The 17,616-nt window shown below is 45.6% G+C and overlaps 1 protein-coding gene across 7 annotated transcripts in view; it reads right to left on the bottom strand.

Moving 5' to 3' along the window:
* LOC144721063 (trafficking kinesin-binding protein 1-like) overlaps positions 1 to 15,014 on the bottom strand; it is an 85,434-nt gene extending 70,420 nt beyond the window's left edge. For 2 of the 7 annotated variants that reach the window (XR_013585833.1, XM_078598396.1), the window contains exon 1: positions 2,936 to 3,174. Coding sequence is in view for 4 of the 7 variants with exons in the window: in XM_078598396.1 (XP_078454522.1) it covers positions 2,936 to 2,955 (20 nt within the window). In the remaining 3 variants the exon portion in view is untranslated. Of the gene's footprint in view, positions 1 to 886; positions 958 to 2,935; positions 3,175 to 9,684; positions 9,760 to 14,996 lie in introns of those variants that run through there. The other 5 variants (XM_078598389.1, XM_078598390.1, XM_078598394.1 and 2 more) reach the window with 4 other exon arrangements.
* Between the last annotated feature and the right edge of the window lie 2,602 nt (positions 15,015 to 17,616).

Here is a 17,616-nt window from a genome sequence, read left to right as displayed (position 1 = left end):
AAATGTGTTGTTAAACCCGCCACCACCCGATACAGTCAACTAGTAAGGTTTGTCACGTAAACAGAACGTGGCCAATTCGTCACTAGTACAACAAACCGATGTGTTGGAGAGCCAAGCCACAACATTTACAATCTGAGTACGTTTCGCCAGTAATTACAACTAGCATCAGTTAAACAAATGGAAATAAATTGGATAAAGAAAATTTGCTCCTTCAAGCAGAACAAGGTAATCCCAAGCTGCTGCACGCACAAACTGCACTGCTGTGCACATTATTTTAAATCCCACAATTATATTCCACTTGTGTCATAGGGATTATGAGCAGTGGCAGCGCAGTGCATCGTGCCAGATAGCGCAGGCCAAAAGAGGACTTCCAGAACTACTTCTGAAGTAGCTTAAACAAGCCGCTCGTTCACTAGAACTTTTGATGTGCCCTGCTAATTGCATTTAGTGCACGGTGATTAAACCAATCATTTTCAACTCTCCATGTTAGAAATTGCCGAATTAAGTAAAAATCAAACTGCAGCATCAAGGATTTTCTCGTGCGATCTTTGGTGGCTGGGCTGATGCCACCAACTCACGGCACTTCAGAACCACGTTTAACTATGGTAGATTCAAACCCGGTTTCGAACCTAGTTACTAAGAATCACTGTCGGCCTCGTGTTATGTGACCTGAGTATTGGTCCCTTCCTGGCACACGTGCAGACAATTGAAAACTCATTTCTTTATAAATCCGCTCAGCACAGTTGGCTTCGTACAGTGTGAACGAATTTCAACACGCACACAGAACTGCTTTTTGTATTTAGATAATTGCCCTTCTTCCACACCTCCGATTAGCACGGTTATCTACGTACGGTGCGCAAGAAGTTCAGCGTGCATACGTACTTACGAAGCCCATGACAGCAACTGCAGCCTCCGCTTGCCTATAGCTGCTGAGAACAAACGAAGGGAGGCTGGAGCCGAGATGTGGAGGCTGGTGAAGTACGTATTGCATACACAGTGGGCGGGGGGTGGGGCTGCTTGGCAGACTGCCAGCAGGATGGAGAGAAAGGGCTGCCTAATCAAAATGCCACACACAAGCCTGCTCCCCCCACCACACTCACATCCGCTGCAAAGCGTTTGACGAAAGGTACCTTATGCCACCTCGACATGGGCCCCGAATTACCAGAGGCGCTTTTTGAACGTCGTGTTTATGAGACGCTAAATTCATCTGCGGGCCCCCTCTGATTGGGGACGCCCAGCTCGCGATCGAACGAACTGTCACTAATTTGACACACTACTAGAGACCATTGGAACCTCATTTGCCAGTAACAAAATATGATAATTGTTTTTTTACCCTTTTATCTGGCAACAAAACTGACACATTTTTTACGAGGAGTCATGTTTGCATAGACCACAATACCTGCAGTCATAAGAGTTATGTTTAACTCTGATAATGTGCACTGTCCTTGAAGTTGATTGGTCCACACCCGAGACAGCTTTCTTTAGAGCCTAGTCTCACATGGTGGTGGAACAGATGACGCCAAAGGGCGCACAACTCAAAGACAATGCACCATCAGAGTATGAGAGCTCGGGGTAAGCATATATGTTATTTGTTTGCATTATGACTGCAGGTATTGTGGTCTATGCAAACATGACTCCTCGTAAAAAAGGTGTCAGTTTTGTTGCCAGATAAAAGGGTAAAAAACCGATTATCACACTACTAGAGAGTTTACTCGGCCCATTGTTCATTCAGGGTCGATAAAGTGACTTTCACTTTGTGCAAATTAAAATGCTGTTGTCCTGTGTGTCATGAACTCGGTTACCCGAGCGAAATTCTCCAGCCACGGCTAACATCAATGTCGAGTGTTATTGAAACTGGTCCCAACATTTCACATACCCGAGCTAAAGGACATATCGAAGTATGGTCAAACAACACCCAAGATCAGCAAAGCATGGGGTGCCTTCATCCAGCAGTGGATTGACCAAGAGCTGCAAATTATTGCTGCTACTAACAATAAGCACGAGAATAATTTTTATTCAGGTTATAAGAAGCTACAGAGTGGTCGTTAACATTTTAGCTCTCTGGAATAACCATATATGTATCTGTGAAAACCTACTGGACATCTGGGAAAAGGGCTTCATAGGTCATCGGATTCCCCCAGTGTTAATAAAGATTCTGATGTTGATATATTGCTGGATTAATTCACTGATTTAGTTATTATTCCTAAACTCGTGACACGTGCATCAAAGTGCCTTTGTAAAAAAAAATCTATGTTTTTGCTTCATATATGTTGCAAAATACTAGACAAAGGCACAACATCGTTGTGACGTGGACCAAAAAATCACGTAAACTTTAACTGGAGGAGGCCAATTCTCGAGAAACCATGTTCTTAGTTCCTTCCACATGTTTCCACAGGAAGAAAAATGCATCGCGGGGGAATTAAGTTTACCCTCGACCGTGACGTGTGGTTTGATTTGAGGAGTGGTTTGAGGAACAAGACAAAGAGTTCTTCCAGGGAGGGTTTAAAACCCCAGAACGCCGATGGACAAAGCGCAACGCACTGCAAGGGGACCTTGCAAAAGCACAACGCATCGCCATCACAGTCGTCATTGTTTGCTATGTGAGACCGTACGCTTTTTACATCACCCCTCGTAACAGCAGCACAACCACTTTATGTAAAGTTAACAAGGGTTGTATTATGCGGAAACGGTCTGTGCCAGAGTCACCGGTGGAGATGAGCAAAGGACAATGCACATTTGAGCTGGGATATCCTTGGGCTTGTTTGTCGATTGGGGAAAAAAAGTGACGAATATTGATGATCGCCGATTCCCAAAACGCCGTACGACTTATCAACAATAGAAAATGTCATCATTTACTTCAAAACATCCGTCTAGGTGCTTGATATCCTCACCGGAGCAGCGCGCAGCGCGCCAACCACTGCGTGGACACACCGACCTGAGAGAGGAGTAGAGCATGATTAATCCCCGCGGCGATTCCCGAATCAGCGCGAGCCCCTTCCGAGCATCGGAGGCCGAGTGTGCGGCTCCCTGCCACGTGCGTCTGGGACGCGCGATTTAAATGGTCTCCGCAGCAGCTGCGCTCCGAAGGCAAAGTGGGCACCGCTGTGAAGAGGGCTTCCACATCACTCCGCTAATTATTCCGCTCTCGGCCAATGGGGTCTCGGCGCACCGAAGTACTTTTCATGCAAATCGTGCGGCCCGTGCTTACGTGCGGGTTTGCACACGCGCACGCAGCACAGAGAGGGGGGGGGGAGACAGAGAGAGGGGGGGGGGAGAGAGGGGGGGGGGAGACAGAGAGAGGGGGGGCGGGAGAAAAAACCACTGCTGCTGCATGAACTTGACTCGAGCCGTTTTGGAGCTGCAGATTTTTTGCGCCGCGTTTTGTTCCTTTTCATCCCCTCTGCCGCATTCCCCAGACCCTTGGCAACGAACATGGAAGAAGCGTTAGTGGGTGGACGGTGATGCTGCTAAAATTGGACACTTGCATTCGGACTTGTGCGCGCTCTCACCACGTCTCCGTCAGCCTCGTGACCGCTTGTTTTTAATGATGACGGCAATGGTGGTGGTGGTTATGATCACATAATGTAGTTGTGTGAGCAGAAGGCGCATCTAATATATGATGAGAATGCATGAAAAAATCCATAAGCATACGTTTAAAACCCCTCCACATTTTATATAAAATGAGTATAATGACAATGGCCATGTATATTACCAGTAAGCTTATAAGTGTTCCCAATCTTAAGGATTTATTCATTTTAACAACAGAGATTTAGCAGTTTTGCCCTCTCTCTTGTGGTGGTATGAAATTGCATTTGTGCTCATTGCTATGGTGGGGCCACTCTGGTTAGAGTGTGTGACGTGCCATCGAAATGTTGCGAGGTGAAATCTTGATCGGAAGCGATTCCCTTGGTATGGGAATCTGTAATTTCTACCGCTGGTTCAGTGCCACCAATATTGATGAGCATCATCCAACGCACATTCGAGCAGGGAGACACTTTTACTTTTAACAATCGGATTGGCAAGAAACTTGATATACAGAGAGGGCATAAAGCAAACTTGGTAAACATTCACACTAAATTCTGACTTGAGAATTACAGAAAGCTATTGCTGGGGCACTAACATCCACTTACATCCTCAATCAATTCCACTCACTATGCACTTGTAAGTTGAACACTGCTGGAATAACCAGTCACAGTAAACCACTACACATGCACACTCCATAATTTGTCGTCCTTCCCCCGCACCTCCGATAAGCAAGGTTGGCTACGTACTGTGCGAAAGAAGTTCAACATACATACAAAACGGCAGTCATCACAGAATGCGTAAATAAATCTGGGAAATGATCTAAATTTAACCAGGGAAGATGACATCCAGGTTATTTTTATTGCCTGGCTAACAGCAGCCATGCGGAGATTTTATTTTTAAAAGTAAAAAAAAGTGTCCCTGCTAAAACTAGCTTTGAGCAACTACTCCTCTGCATTGATGGTGCCGAGCACAAGGTGGAAATTCCACGTGATTATAGTCGGGGTGAGTCTATCCGTCAGGATGACAACCACTGTTGCTTCCCACAAAGTGACACTCATTTTATTAACCGAATAAGTTCTCTGGGTTTCATTTTCGTGGTTCTTTCGGTAAAGTCACGTAGAAGGGAAGTAATAAAATAATAAAAATAAAACATAATAAAATAATTCTCACGACGTTTCGGCCACAACGCAAGCAGCCGACAGACCTGGTCTTCACCTGAGGACGGCTGCTTGCGTTGTGGCCGAAACGTCGTGAGAATTATTTTATTGTTTTATTTTTATTCTTTTATTACTTCCCTTCTAAGTGACTTTACCGAAAGAACCAAGAAGATGAATCCCTGCAGTCACGAAAGCTTTAAATCAAAAGTTCTCTGGGGTCAACTAAATGAGTACCACTTGGTAGGAAGCCAACTGTGGTTGTCCTGTCATAGTATCACGGAATGTTTACAATTGACAACATATACGAGCACCCCACCATATTCACTCGAGCAAGGAGACACGGAATCAAACCCAGGTCCCCGGAGGTCTTAGTGCAATACACGACCGGTCACCCAGTCTCCACAAAGACAAAAATCCCCCGGATAGCCTTAACAGACTGTTGGGGCAAGTCTTGTTAGCGAGCATCTATGAAAGCCTGCATGGCACACGAGGGGGTGGGTGGCCAGCATCACACCCGGGCCCCTTTGTCTCCCCAGTGGCGATGTTTACACACCGCATCAGGTACTCATTTGACGCTGAGTCGACCTAGGAAACGCCCAGTCTCCACACACACACACACAAGCCAAGCGTACGGAGCACATTCAATACTGAATACAGCAGGAACTTCAAAACTGTACACACAACGGCTGAGCGGGACCACTGCTAAGCAGCAGGTGAAACATAACACTGGGATACTTACAGTGGCTGGGAGCGAACGTGTCGCGTGTCGTCCGCAGAACAATTCGGCGAACTCATGACACCGCTTCTCTACGCCGGTCACCGCTCTCGCCGTTTACCTCTTTGCAACAGAAACGAGGTCATCGGTAGATAGCCAGCGTGCACAGCTTGATAACTCAGCCTATTAATATCACGCTCTGGCCTGGCGCTCGAAAAATTGCAATAGCGAGATAACTTCTGCCAGGACAGTTAAATCAAGTCTGCATTGCAGACCCAAAAGTCCAAGTCAGTGTCCCTCTGCTCAACGCAGCCACCGGATGGCACTCATCACTGCGGATGAGCTGTCATCCCCGGCAGTGGAAATTCCACGTTATGATGGCAGGAGCCATACCCATCACCTAAATACTACAGACTAACCTTGAAGTGGTATTTATGTAATCTATAACTTTGCAGGTAAAGGCCTGCAGTTGTTGTTGATTAGTAAAACTCCCAAACTCACAGAGCTGTCAGGTGTCCATATGATAGCAGTGCATCAATCGGGATCATGAATTTAATTGATGCAGACCTTTGAATGTTGTCGTCACCACATCTGCCGCCAATTGACTACTGCAAATCTCTCCTCGATAGCCTCCCTATATTGCTCACGTACATACCCCTGATGATGCAGAATGCTGTCGCTAAACGTGTCGTTTGTACGAAACCACATCACCCCAAAAAAACCCTCCATTATGGATAATAGTGGTCGCGAAAGCCTTCGTGTTAAACTAACTAACTCAGATCTCTCCATTGGCTCCTGAGACCACATCGCCCTCACCGTTGTTCCAGATGTCCCAAAGACTTGACCCCACCTTCCTCTTCCCCATTTATCTCCCTCTGCTCCAGCAACCGAGCATTCTGATAACGCTGTTAATAAAAGAAACAACACAGCCGGCAGGAGTTCAGACCCCCAAGTAGACGAGGGCTGGAGCAAATGTTATGGTTCTGGGGATAAACTCAAGTTATTTTTGCCGATTGATTCTGTTTCACTAGGACAGGACGTGAGTAACGGATACAACTCTGTAAATGGAAGCAAGGATCTTGGCAAGAGGGATTTGTTTAATATATATAGAAAAAGTTCAACACACATGGGGCAAATCATGTGGTTTGGTACATTTTTCCTTTTGCATGAAAATTACTGTGAATACATTTGCTCAATATGTCTTTGTGAGAATTGTTCATTGGGAAGTGTCCATTATTAAAATGTTTGTGGAGTAATATGAATTAATGCATGAATTTAAAAAAATACATTTTTTATGTATGCAATGCAATAACCGGCAATGCATGAACAGTATATGAGAAGATGATGTACATTGTGCAACTCAACTTATATCTGAGTTTTTTTAGTAACATTTTTTCAAAAAGTTGCACAACACCAGTGAGAGTTGGAATCCAAACATGTCTTAGACCTCACTTAGGTTGACTCTTTTCCAAAATGAGTACCTCGTTTGGTATGTATACACACACCGTGGGGGTGGCTATTTTGGTCAGACATGGCGCCCGCAATGCATTGACCTTGTGTGATGTGCTGGCATTAACTAATGTGCACCTCAAGCGCTTAAGTATATATCTTTGTCTTTACGTGTGTGTGTGTGTGTGCGCGTGTGTAAGTGGTAATGGAGTGGTAATGGATTGGTTAGCGCTAAGCCACGCTACGAACCCAGCGACCAACACCAGTGACGATTATCTGAATCGGCCCAGGGCCTCCCCTCGGTCAACTCAGCCTCAAATGAGTACCTGGTGTGGTGTGTAGACATCACCACTGGGGAGACAAAGGCGGTCGGGCGTGGTGCTGGCCACCCACCCCCTCGTGTACCATTCCGGCCTTCATAGGTGCTCGCTAACAGCACTTGCTCTTACAGTCTGTTAAGACTATGCGAGGATCTTTGTCTTTGTATGTGTGGTGGCATCGTGGTGAGTACATTGCGTTACAAACTCAGTGACCTGAGCTTGATTTTCAGACCCAGCCAACATCAGTGGCTATTATCAGAACCGGTTCTGGGCCTCCCCTAGGTCAACTCAACCTTAAACGAGTACCAGGTGACTTATGTAAACATCAGCACTGAGCAAAGGCGGCCAGGCATGGTGCTAGCTACGCCAACACCTCGTGTGCCATACTCGGCTGCAGAAGGGCTTGCTAACAGCACTTGCCCCAACAGTCTGCATGACTATACGGTGTGTCTTTATCTTTGTGTGTGTGCACATCTGTGTGTGGGTATCTGTATATGTCTGTGCGTTTCAGGCATGATTGATTGAAGCACTATCATTCAGCCAGGTCAGCATGGTGACCGAGTTGCTTAAGTATTGTTTTGGCAACTCGGCATCAACATCACCGTCACAGGACAGTAACAGCGGCCAAGAACACATGCTGCGACCTAAAGAACAAGTCCAAGCTTCATAGCCGCTGTTGGCAGAATGTGGCCAAACTCACGTAAAAAATTGTAGCAATGAGGCGCACACAAAATCACTTAAAGAATATTCAAACATTATTTTTTGAAAAACAATGCATCGGATGCATGGCAGGGGGCATTATAAATGACAGTTACGCCAATACAAGAGACATGGCATACACAATACAGTAGTTTAAAATATCAAAGCAACTAAATGCATAAACGGATAGAAAACAGACAAACAGACCGAAAAAGAGGTTAACAACGACCTTTGTTTTTACAGAGATGGAAAATGCCAAAATTATGGCTGCCAAACGAAGAGCCCTACACAGTTTTACCGTCACAGTCACAAGCCAAATTTACCATAATGTCAGCCAACAATCTTGCCAAAACTACACCCCTACCTCGAGCGTCCTCGACACGACTTACAATGTACTACCAAGGTCCAGTGAACACGAGGCCTTCCGAATTCCGGTGTACATGACCAGCTGTGTGGCTGATAATATTATTCATGTCCTTTGTTTATCCAGGAAAGCCTTGCCGAGTCTCAAAAAAGCTTTTCAGGAGGGTCCTGCACTGGAATGCTTAGCCAATGCCATTTTAAGGAGTGTTGGGGTTTTTTGTGTGAGAGTATCTGGGGAAATCCCAAAAATATACTGGGGGCGAGCACAAATATATGGCTTAACATACAAGAAGTGGTGCCACAACACCGAGAAAAACAACTAAGTTTAAAGGTACAGAATGTTTAAGGGTTACCAATTACTATAGGCATTGATAAACACATTTTAAAACTGTTTAAAACACATGGCTTGTGTGTAAACTGAATTTTTTTTTTATAAATCTGAACAATACAACAATCCTGAGAAAATCCATACTCACGAACTAAACCTGGCCCCAAGTGACTTGCACATTTGACCACAGTGAAAGTCAATTGAGGTGAAAGCAATTTTGTATCAGCAACATGAGTGGTTTGAAGAATAACATGAAACAGTAATCCTGAGCAGGGATCAACGTTACATCAATGGGCCAAGTGCACAGCACTCGAAGGGCGTTCTGGAGAGCATTTACAAAGTTTCATGAAAGTCGGTCACCACTTTCTATATCACGAAATGGACCTATCCATCACCCCCTGTATACCGTGACAGCACTGGAAACAGAGGTGTAATCGTGACGAACTTCCTCATTGTGTTATTACGGAAATGTCCTCGTTGCCAAGAGAAACTATGACAGTCAACAAAATAAATGTGGAAATATGTCAATATGTTGTTCAGCAGTATTATATAACCATTAACATTACCCGGCCAGGTGATAGCCGCGGCAAAGTGGAAACCTCTCAATCCAGGTTTGTGAATACTAATCTCAGTCTAGTCAACTCGGCGCACCGTTACTCCAGGCTTGATACTATTAACGTCCTCAATATGTGGGCAGTCAAGAGTGGTGGAATTATAGGGAGAATTTCCACCACTGGCTCAGAACTAAGGAAAGTTGTGCACACTTCAAATTGTCTTTGCCTCTATCAAAAAACACATACAGTATACTTATGAGAAATATTATGAATGTTAAAAACGTTGCTCTGCATGTCTTAAGTTACTCATAACCATTTGAGATAACTGAATATGCATCTGGTTATCAGTGGTGACCAGTTGATAAATATATTGGCGGGGCAGGGAAGGGGATAGGGGGAGAACGGAGGTTGGGGATTGAGAAAGGGGCATGTAAATGTTTATCATAAGCAGGTATGTGTCGTTCAAGTTTGTTAAAATTATTTCGTCACGAGTTGGGGGCCCGGTCCCACCGTCGCCGCTGGCCCCACTGGCTCCCAATGGCGAGACGCCACCGCTGCCTATGTCCAGACTTACCTTGGCTGCTGCTGCTGCTTCACTGCTTGCGGTTGCACAGGAACAGGGTGTGGCGTTTTGTTTCCTGCACTTGCGCTGCAGAGGCGAGAGAAATTAGACCTGTGACACGCAGCATACCACAAAATGGAAACATTGGTCAACAAGAGCGTAGAGAAAACAACACAATGCCCCCTTTCCTTCCAGCAGACTGGGTAAGAGGTTCCTAGGTGTTGCCGTGTCACACGTGTGGCCCAATGCAATGTGACCAACCAGCATGGTCCAATAGAAGATGGCTGATTAAAATGAACGATCCAACACTACTGCATTGTATATGCCATTGTGTGATTATGTATTATTTAGCAACCACAGCCATGCTGTGTATACGTTATAAAGCAGGGCCAATGTGCCTGCTGCTCAGCAGTTTTTGTAAATCTATGGTTTATCCATAACGCACTTGGAAAAGGGCTATGAATTGCAAACAGGCCAAAATGTATACAATACAATGCAATGATTGGTTACTTGGTTTACCACGCAGGCTTTCGCGAACATCCCATCTACGCCTCTATTTTAGGAATGAAACAGGTGGACTTTTCCACAAATCTGGCTGTTGCCTAATGAAGCTAGTTGTAATTATTGGCGAAACGTCGTACTGAGATTGTAAACGTTGTGGCTTAGATCTCCAACACACCGGCGTGCTGTACTAGTGACGAATTGGCACGTTCTGTTTACGTGACAAACCTTACTAGTTGGCTGTGTCGGGTGATGGCGGGTTTAACAACACATTTATATATTTACGAGATCTAACCCAAAAAAAAACCTGTATTATGGATTGCTTACTTGACTGGAACACATCCCTGCGCATATTGAAAGACACACACACACGTGTTACTTTCACCACCACACATGCAAGTTTCAACTGACCAGAGACCACGCTTGTGCACTGCCATGAGTCACAGAGTAACAGACAAGTGCGGACATGTGTTCAGTGAGCACGGGTGCATCTGCCATGCCAAGGGGACGTGCAACAGAGACACTGACATTATCCGTCCGGTTGGGCACGTGGTGGAAGCCCCAGCGATCGTAGAACAAAAGCTCTGGCGAGTATGTAGTACGCTGCTGGCAGAAGGGACGAGTTTATTGCGTGCCAAAGCCATCTTTGCCTTAGCAATCACTGGCTTTGCTCGCTCATGCATAATCATCCTTAACAGCTCTAATTAAAGAGAGACCAGACCCCCTTTTGTCATCATTATTTTGCAATTTACTCAGCCGGGTGGCCATGTCGTGAGAGTGCTAGAGTCGCACTCAAATCGAGGTAATGGGATTAATCAGTGTGTCAGGCCTCTGTGGGCAAGAAAAATATCACCACTTTGTGGGAAGCTATCAGTGGTCTTCCTGCTATGGGAATGCGGTAGTCTCATTTCTGGCATGAAACTGCCGATGGAGATGAGTTTTGCTTCATTACTCATCTGAAAAAATCTCAAGTTTTGATACACATTTTAATTGTTCCCTAGCTGTGTTGCCACGAGATGATAACGCAATGCAATTCAGAGCTCTAACGCCAGGACATGTAACATCACCTGTTAGAGAATGGTACCAGAATGTCATGATTATTTCTAAAATCTCTCTTCAGCCCACTCATACACACTCAGCGGCATACTCTTATATACCCAGGCATGTTTGTTGTATGGAAGTTAAACATAAGGTGTTCATTCATTATAAGTAGAATATATTGAACTAAGTGAAAAGTCAAGCAGTATATACAAATGTTGAGTGGTCATTGAAGACTGGGCTGAGAGCTCATAAAGCTTTGCCAATTATGATCTTTAATTTATTCACGTAAAATTAAAAAATAATATAAACATAAGTGTGAACTATAATATACAGAATATTATTCACGTGTGCATTTAGTGGTGAGCTGGCTGAGAGCATTAATTACTCTTACTGTACATAGGACCATTCACTTGGACGGGCATCAAAATGAGGTCAAACTTTTTATAATCTCAAAGGAACACAAGACAGTGTTCATATACGTAGACTGTTCGTGTCGAGCCAGGAATGGAACTTCAACATTCCTATGTGAGGCATCAGTCTACCCATATAATAAGTATTGGATTTCCACAAAGTAGCAGTAATTTTAGCAACTTCCAAGGAGTCATAGGCCAAGTCGACCTCCAACCAGGGCTTTGAACTTGTGACCTTCTGAGAGTAAAAGTGCTCTGCCAGGATGTCACCTGGCCACACCGTGCAGGTGCTATAGGATGTGAACCCCATCCCTCAGCAATGCTGGCGGCTCAATGTCTTGCTGTGAGCAGTCACTTTCTGAGTCACTCGAACACGGACCATTTCCTTCACGTAAACTCACCCGGTTGAGCAATGTGAAATGTTAATGGAGTTCAGGCCATCACATGAGTTTAGACATGACTTGCTTTGGTCTAATGTCTGAGGCTGTATTGTTTATTCATATTAATACAAATTGTTTGAAGTACACCGTGTAAGCCAATGTGGCATGCAAGTGTTGCTCTAGCGTTGCCATTGACACACATCGTACTGTGTTGCTGTGGCGAAGCGCTCAGCTTTGTGTTGAGCGCTGCTCATCACCATTGTTGGGTCTAAACCACTGGTAGGAATTCCACATTCGTATGCTGGGCACTGGTTAATCCGTGACAATGTTGAATACTGATCTTGTTTTATCAGCTCCAGAGATACTGTAATATGATTAGTTTATTCTCAAGTGAGATTTAAAACTCGCAAGCTTGAAATATGCTCGATATTTTAATACTGACGATACCCAATACAAGTTCAAGCAGTATAACATTGGAATATGTTCTGCCGCAATACTTTAAACAACCACATTCTCAGCTGAACCTGGTAAGCAGATCAGGCTATGGCACACAATACAGTGCACGTCTAACCTCATCACAATGGTGGAAGACTATTGTTGCTATTCCCATAATTCCGTGCAACCTAAGTCAATTTATTTGACATTATCTGATTAACATTTTACTTACCAAAGAGCTCATTTATGTGTGTCTATGTATTCAGCAATACGAGCCGACTGCAGTGTTTGATAAAGAGATCTGCACAGAATAAGATTTCAGCATACAACCAGTTTATTATCTACTTGTGCGAAATGGTGCGCGGGTCCAAATAACTCGATTAAATGGCTTAGCTTCTTCACCTGGCAAGATCGGTGCTCTTCTAGAGGGCTAGAGGCAGTGCTTCTGTGACATAGGCGGCTTAGAGTGTGACTTATCATTAGGATCAGCAGGGTAATCCTACTAGAGCAATCAAGATGTGTTTTTTTTCCTTTCTGTGGCGCATTACCAGTCAATAATGCTTGGCACAGGTTGCTGTAAATAACATCGCCACCTAGAAACGTGTCATATGAAGCCGGTTCATTTTCTCAAGTGTTTCATGAATAATATATCGTTTTTGGTGCGTAGAGATGACAGGTGGCCACATAGCCTAGCAGCGAGAAGCTCACAACGGAGCCAGAATTCGTGGGTGTGAACATTGTATTCCTATCGCAGGCTACGTGACGGTGGATTACCCTCCATAAGAGGTTTTTTTCGGTTAGATCGCGTAAATATAGAAATGTGTCGTTAAAACCCGCCACCACCCGACACAGCCAGATTTGGCCAGATGTGGCTGTCGCCTGATGAAGCTAGTTGTAATTACTGGCGAAACGTCGTACTCAGATTGTAAATGTTGTGGCTTGAACAATTTATTTTAGGTTCAGCCAGGTTAAAAGGGTGGTGGGGTAATTCGTAATCACTGCCACATCCTCGCTAAGAAGCAGAGGCACCACGCCTTGGCTTACACATGTACACACACACATAGTCCCTATGCAAACCCGTCATGTGCACACACACACACAGCAATACTTTCGCTGTAACCATTGTTGCCCAGGCACAGGAAAACGAGCACCCAGAGACTTAGGTCCGTCATGCTCTGGTCTGGTTGGCACACAGGTGCCAAACATTGGCATGCTCATGGCCACCCTCCAGCCGTTCCATACAGCAGACCCCCTTCGTCTGCTGGATGCTACAGCGGCCACTTCTCCACGCTCACCTTGAGAGTGGACAGCAACTCCCACTGTACACTAGCAGCAGCACTAGCAGCACTTGCAGCAGATGTGCACCACACAGCAGCAGGATGGGTCCACTACACAGCAGCGGCACGAGCAGTCGGAAGCAGACTGGGTTGCGGCAAGCAGCAGAGGCGCCTGTTTGCGCACTGAAGGACGTCGACTTTCAAAGCAGTCCACCACCACCACCACCCACCAAGTGACCAGGCGACCTATGCGTGTGGTCTAATTAGGAGCACGGTTTACATGGGCACCGGAGGTCAGTGCACCAACATCCATTGTTGGACTGTATTCTGGCCCAAACGCTGTGCTTCCCACCTGTACGGATCTGCACTGCAGCGTGAAGTGAGTGAGGGATGAACAAAGTAATGGCAGAACCCACGGACCGCACGTGCACGAGTATTGTCCTTCCCTGCCCGTTGTTACAAACCGCGCCGTTTAAACAAACCCCGAAATCCCGGCGTTCAGCTTCTCGTCGTGAAAAGTTTGCAACAAAAACAACGTCAGATGCTCGAAACACGAACAACGCAACGTGGCTCGAACGCTGTTGTTCAGCCACTCAAGTGCCCCCCCCCATCCCTCCACCACTGAAATATCACAGCAGTCACGGAAGTGCCATACCGACCAACTTTAATCATAAGAGTCTAGATGTGTCGATTTAAAGCTTTCGTGACTGCAGGGATTCATATTCTTGGTTCTTTCGGAAAAGTCACGTAGAAGGGAAATAATAAAATAATACAAATAAAACAATAAAATTCTCAGAATAATAAAAATAATACAATTAAATTCTAATAATTGTATTGCTTTATTTTTATTATTTCCCTTCGACGCGACTTTGCCGAAAGAACCAAGAATAAGAGTCTTAGATGTGTTTTTGTTGCGCATCAACTCGCGTTGTTGCGCACAGACCCAGCGCGTGCAACGCGCAAGCCCCGGTCCGTGTGACACCCGCCGGCTTCATTACCTTCACAACTCCACACAACTCCACGCGTTATCATCACCATCATCATCATTATAACGGGGGGCACTTCCGTTCCTGCCCCCCACCCCCCGGGGTAGTTTCAAAGCGGCAGTCCCAGAGTCGCGTCTCGCTCTCATCCGGCGCGTACGATCATCGGGCACCAAAACGCCGCGCGTCCAGCAACCGCCAGCACCATCGTGGTTGTAACAGATCAAGGGCCGTGGTGTAAGACGTCGAGACACACGGACGGAGCACGGCTACAAGCGCATGGGGGGTGCGTCTTACTTTCCGGTGCGCGTCTTAGAATCCGGAGTCTGCGACCCCCCTCCCCCCCGTCAGGCGGGGCCCGTGGGTGGCTCCTGGGGACCGTCAACTTCACGCGACTTCTTTACGCGGCCTGAGGGAGGCAAAGTGTCGACGACGACTTGCTAACAACAACAACAGCAGCAGCAGCAGAAGAAGTAGTAGTGAGCGTGACTGAACAAGGGGGGTGGTGATGGTGGTGAACGCCCTGGGACCTAACGGGACCCCCTCTCGTGGGGCACAGCTGTGCGCCTCGTGACGTCAGCCCGCTTCCGTTGTATTTCCCACGCTTGATAAGCCGAGCGCAGATGCGCCTTTGGCCCCGCCCTCACCACTCTTCCCTCTCCCCCCTCCCACCTTGTCGGAGTTGACCAATCGCGTTCGGTCATTTAGGCGGGTGACACCTGTCCGCGCTGGGGATTGTAAACAGTGGGCGTGGATGAGTTGTGAGATGACGTCACGCCACAGCCCCTCCCCCCTCTCCCCTGTGATGTTCAGAATCAGAATCTGTTTAAACTTAATTTGGAGCTTCTGTTTCCTGCAGCAGGAATCCGATTAGCTGTAAAGATATTTTTCAGAGACGTGCAGTAGTTTTCACAGATGTCCAGTATTTGAAACATATCAATATTGTATATGGTTTGCCTAAAGAGAGACCAATCCCCACCACGGGGAGATGGTTCCCAAAAGCTCTTGGGCTTAAATGGAGTTTTTTTTTTTAGCCAGCCCTGATCATAGCAGCTCCTCATATGCAGACAAGAGGTTTGAGTTGGGTGACAGAAGAGAGATTGAAACAACATTGGGACGAGAAAGACGCATTCCCTGTTTACGTTCCATGCATTCACGTTTCAATTTGATGAGGATTTAAATTTGAGCTGATATTTTCTCCACCCTTTAACTAATGAATCCGTGGGAGGGGGGAGGGGCACGTTAGCTGATTGGGACCCTAAGCCTGAGTGGCGCTGCCACCACCACTACCAGTGCCGGATGGAGCTCGTTCGGGGCCTGTAGCAGATGTTCTAAAGGGTCCCTAAATTAAAAAAAACACACACACATACATATGAAAACACTTTTTTTTACTTGCACAATAAATTAATTGTATTTTATCATTTGCTATACCGCCAGACACTACGACAAATCTCTAACCTTAAACACTCAGTCGTTCGTAAAAGTTGAAGGCAGTATAGTAGTATAGTAATAGAGCAAGTGCAGATTCACTGAACCGGAATTAATAGTTATATTCTTAGGTTTTTTCCGATAAAGTCACGTAGGTAAAAAATTAAAATTAATAAAAGTAAAATAAAAAAAAATCACGACGTTTCGGAGGCAACGGAATTGATAGCTTGAAAGCATTTAGCGCGGGGCCCTTGAAAGGGCGTGGCCCGTAGCTACTTTTGCTACCACGATAATCCGGCACTGACCACTGGGCCCGGCCCGGCTCTGCACAAGACAGCAAAGCCCCCTGAGTCGGCTCCTCGCCAAGTGGCGCCGAGCTCCACGCTCCGAGCGCCGCACGCGCGCGGGACGATTTCGTGCTGGACGACAAGAGACGGGGGGTGGGTGACACGCGCACGGAGGTCACGCGCACTCGTTCGCGTGTAGGGCTGAACGATTTTGGGGGATCTAATAGCGATTTTTCTGACAGATGTTGCGATTTGATTTGATTTGCGATTACATTTTTTTAAGTCAAGCTTCAGTTCAATATTCGCCGTGTAATAGATTTAAAACATGTGATGGAGCATTAACACATGATACCATCAAAATATGAACTGCTCGATATATTCTAATGCAAGGATGAGAACTTAAAATATATTAATTGCTTCCAACAAGTATTTACTAAAATGTTTTAGTTGAAATAAAACAATCAAACGTAGAACAATTGTTATGTTAAATAAATAATGTTATAATAATAAAACAAATTAAAATTCCAATAACAAAGTAAAAGGACTTTTCAAATCGCTAAAAATCGAAGCCTTTGCGAATTGCTAATCGCATTGTTTCAAATTGCGATTTCGATTTGAAATCGATTAATCGTTCAGCCTAATCGCGTCTGTCCCTCCACGTACAAAATAAAATAGTTTTTTTTATATTTCGTGCACATCCCAAAAGCCACGCGGCCATCTGGGAGTGCATCATGTCAACGGCTTTCGTTCAAGGCAACTCACTCAGTCTCTCTCCAGCAGTCAGATCTCAACCAGAGCTGGGGAACTGTTCAAGTTCAAGTTCATTTATTAGGCATAGCCCTGTGAGCCATTCGGCTCTTGAATCGGGTGCAACCGCAACAAACAAAAAACATGAACAAGAAAACATCTTAAAGTGACGATGTGACTATGTGCAAAACTGAAAATCCAGGAAAAAACCCAGCAAAAATTCCAGAAAAAAATCACCGTACACCAGATGCGTGTCGACTTGAGATGTCTGTGGTGGTTATGTTGTGAGTACTGCAGTTAATTAATGAGTGCTGTGCTGTCGTTGAACGTGAATCTGGCTTCACGTCGCCCTGGAAGTGTGACCGAGAGGCGAGAACCCCGCGCGCATTCAATGCGAAGTTCATTTCATTGTGGGATGCCTACACCACTGACGTGGAGCCAGCCGGTGGCGCCAC

Source organism: Lampetra planeri, chromosome 10 (genome assembly GCF_965212315.1).
Source record: "Lampetra planeri chromosome 10, kcLamPlan1.2.h2, whole genome shotgun sequence".
Classification (NCBI taxonomy): domain Eukaryota; kingdom Metazoa; phylum Chordata; class Hyperoartia; order Petromyzontiformes; family Petromyzontidae; genus Lampetra; species Lampetra planeri.
Note: the sequence above shows the minus strand (reverse complement) of the source record. Positions and strands in the feature narration are given on the sequence as shown.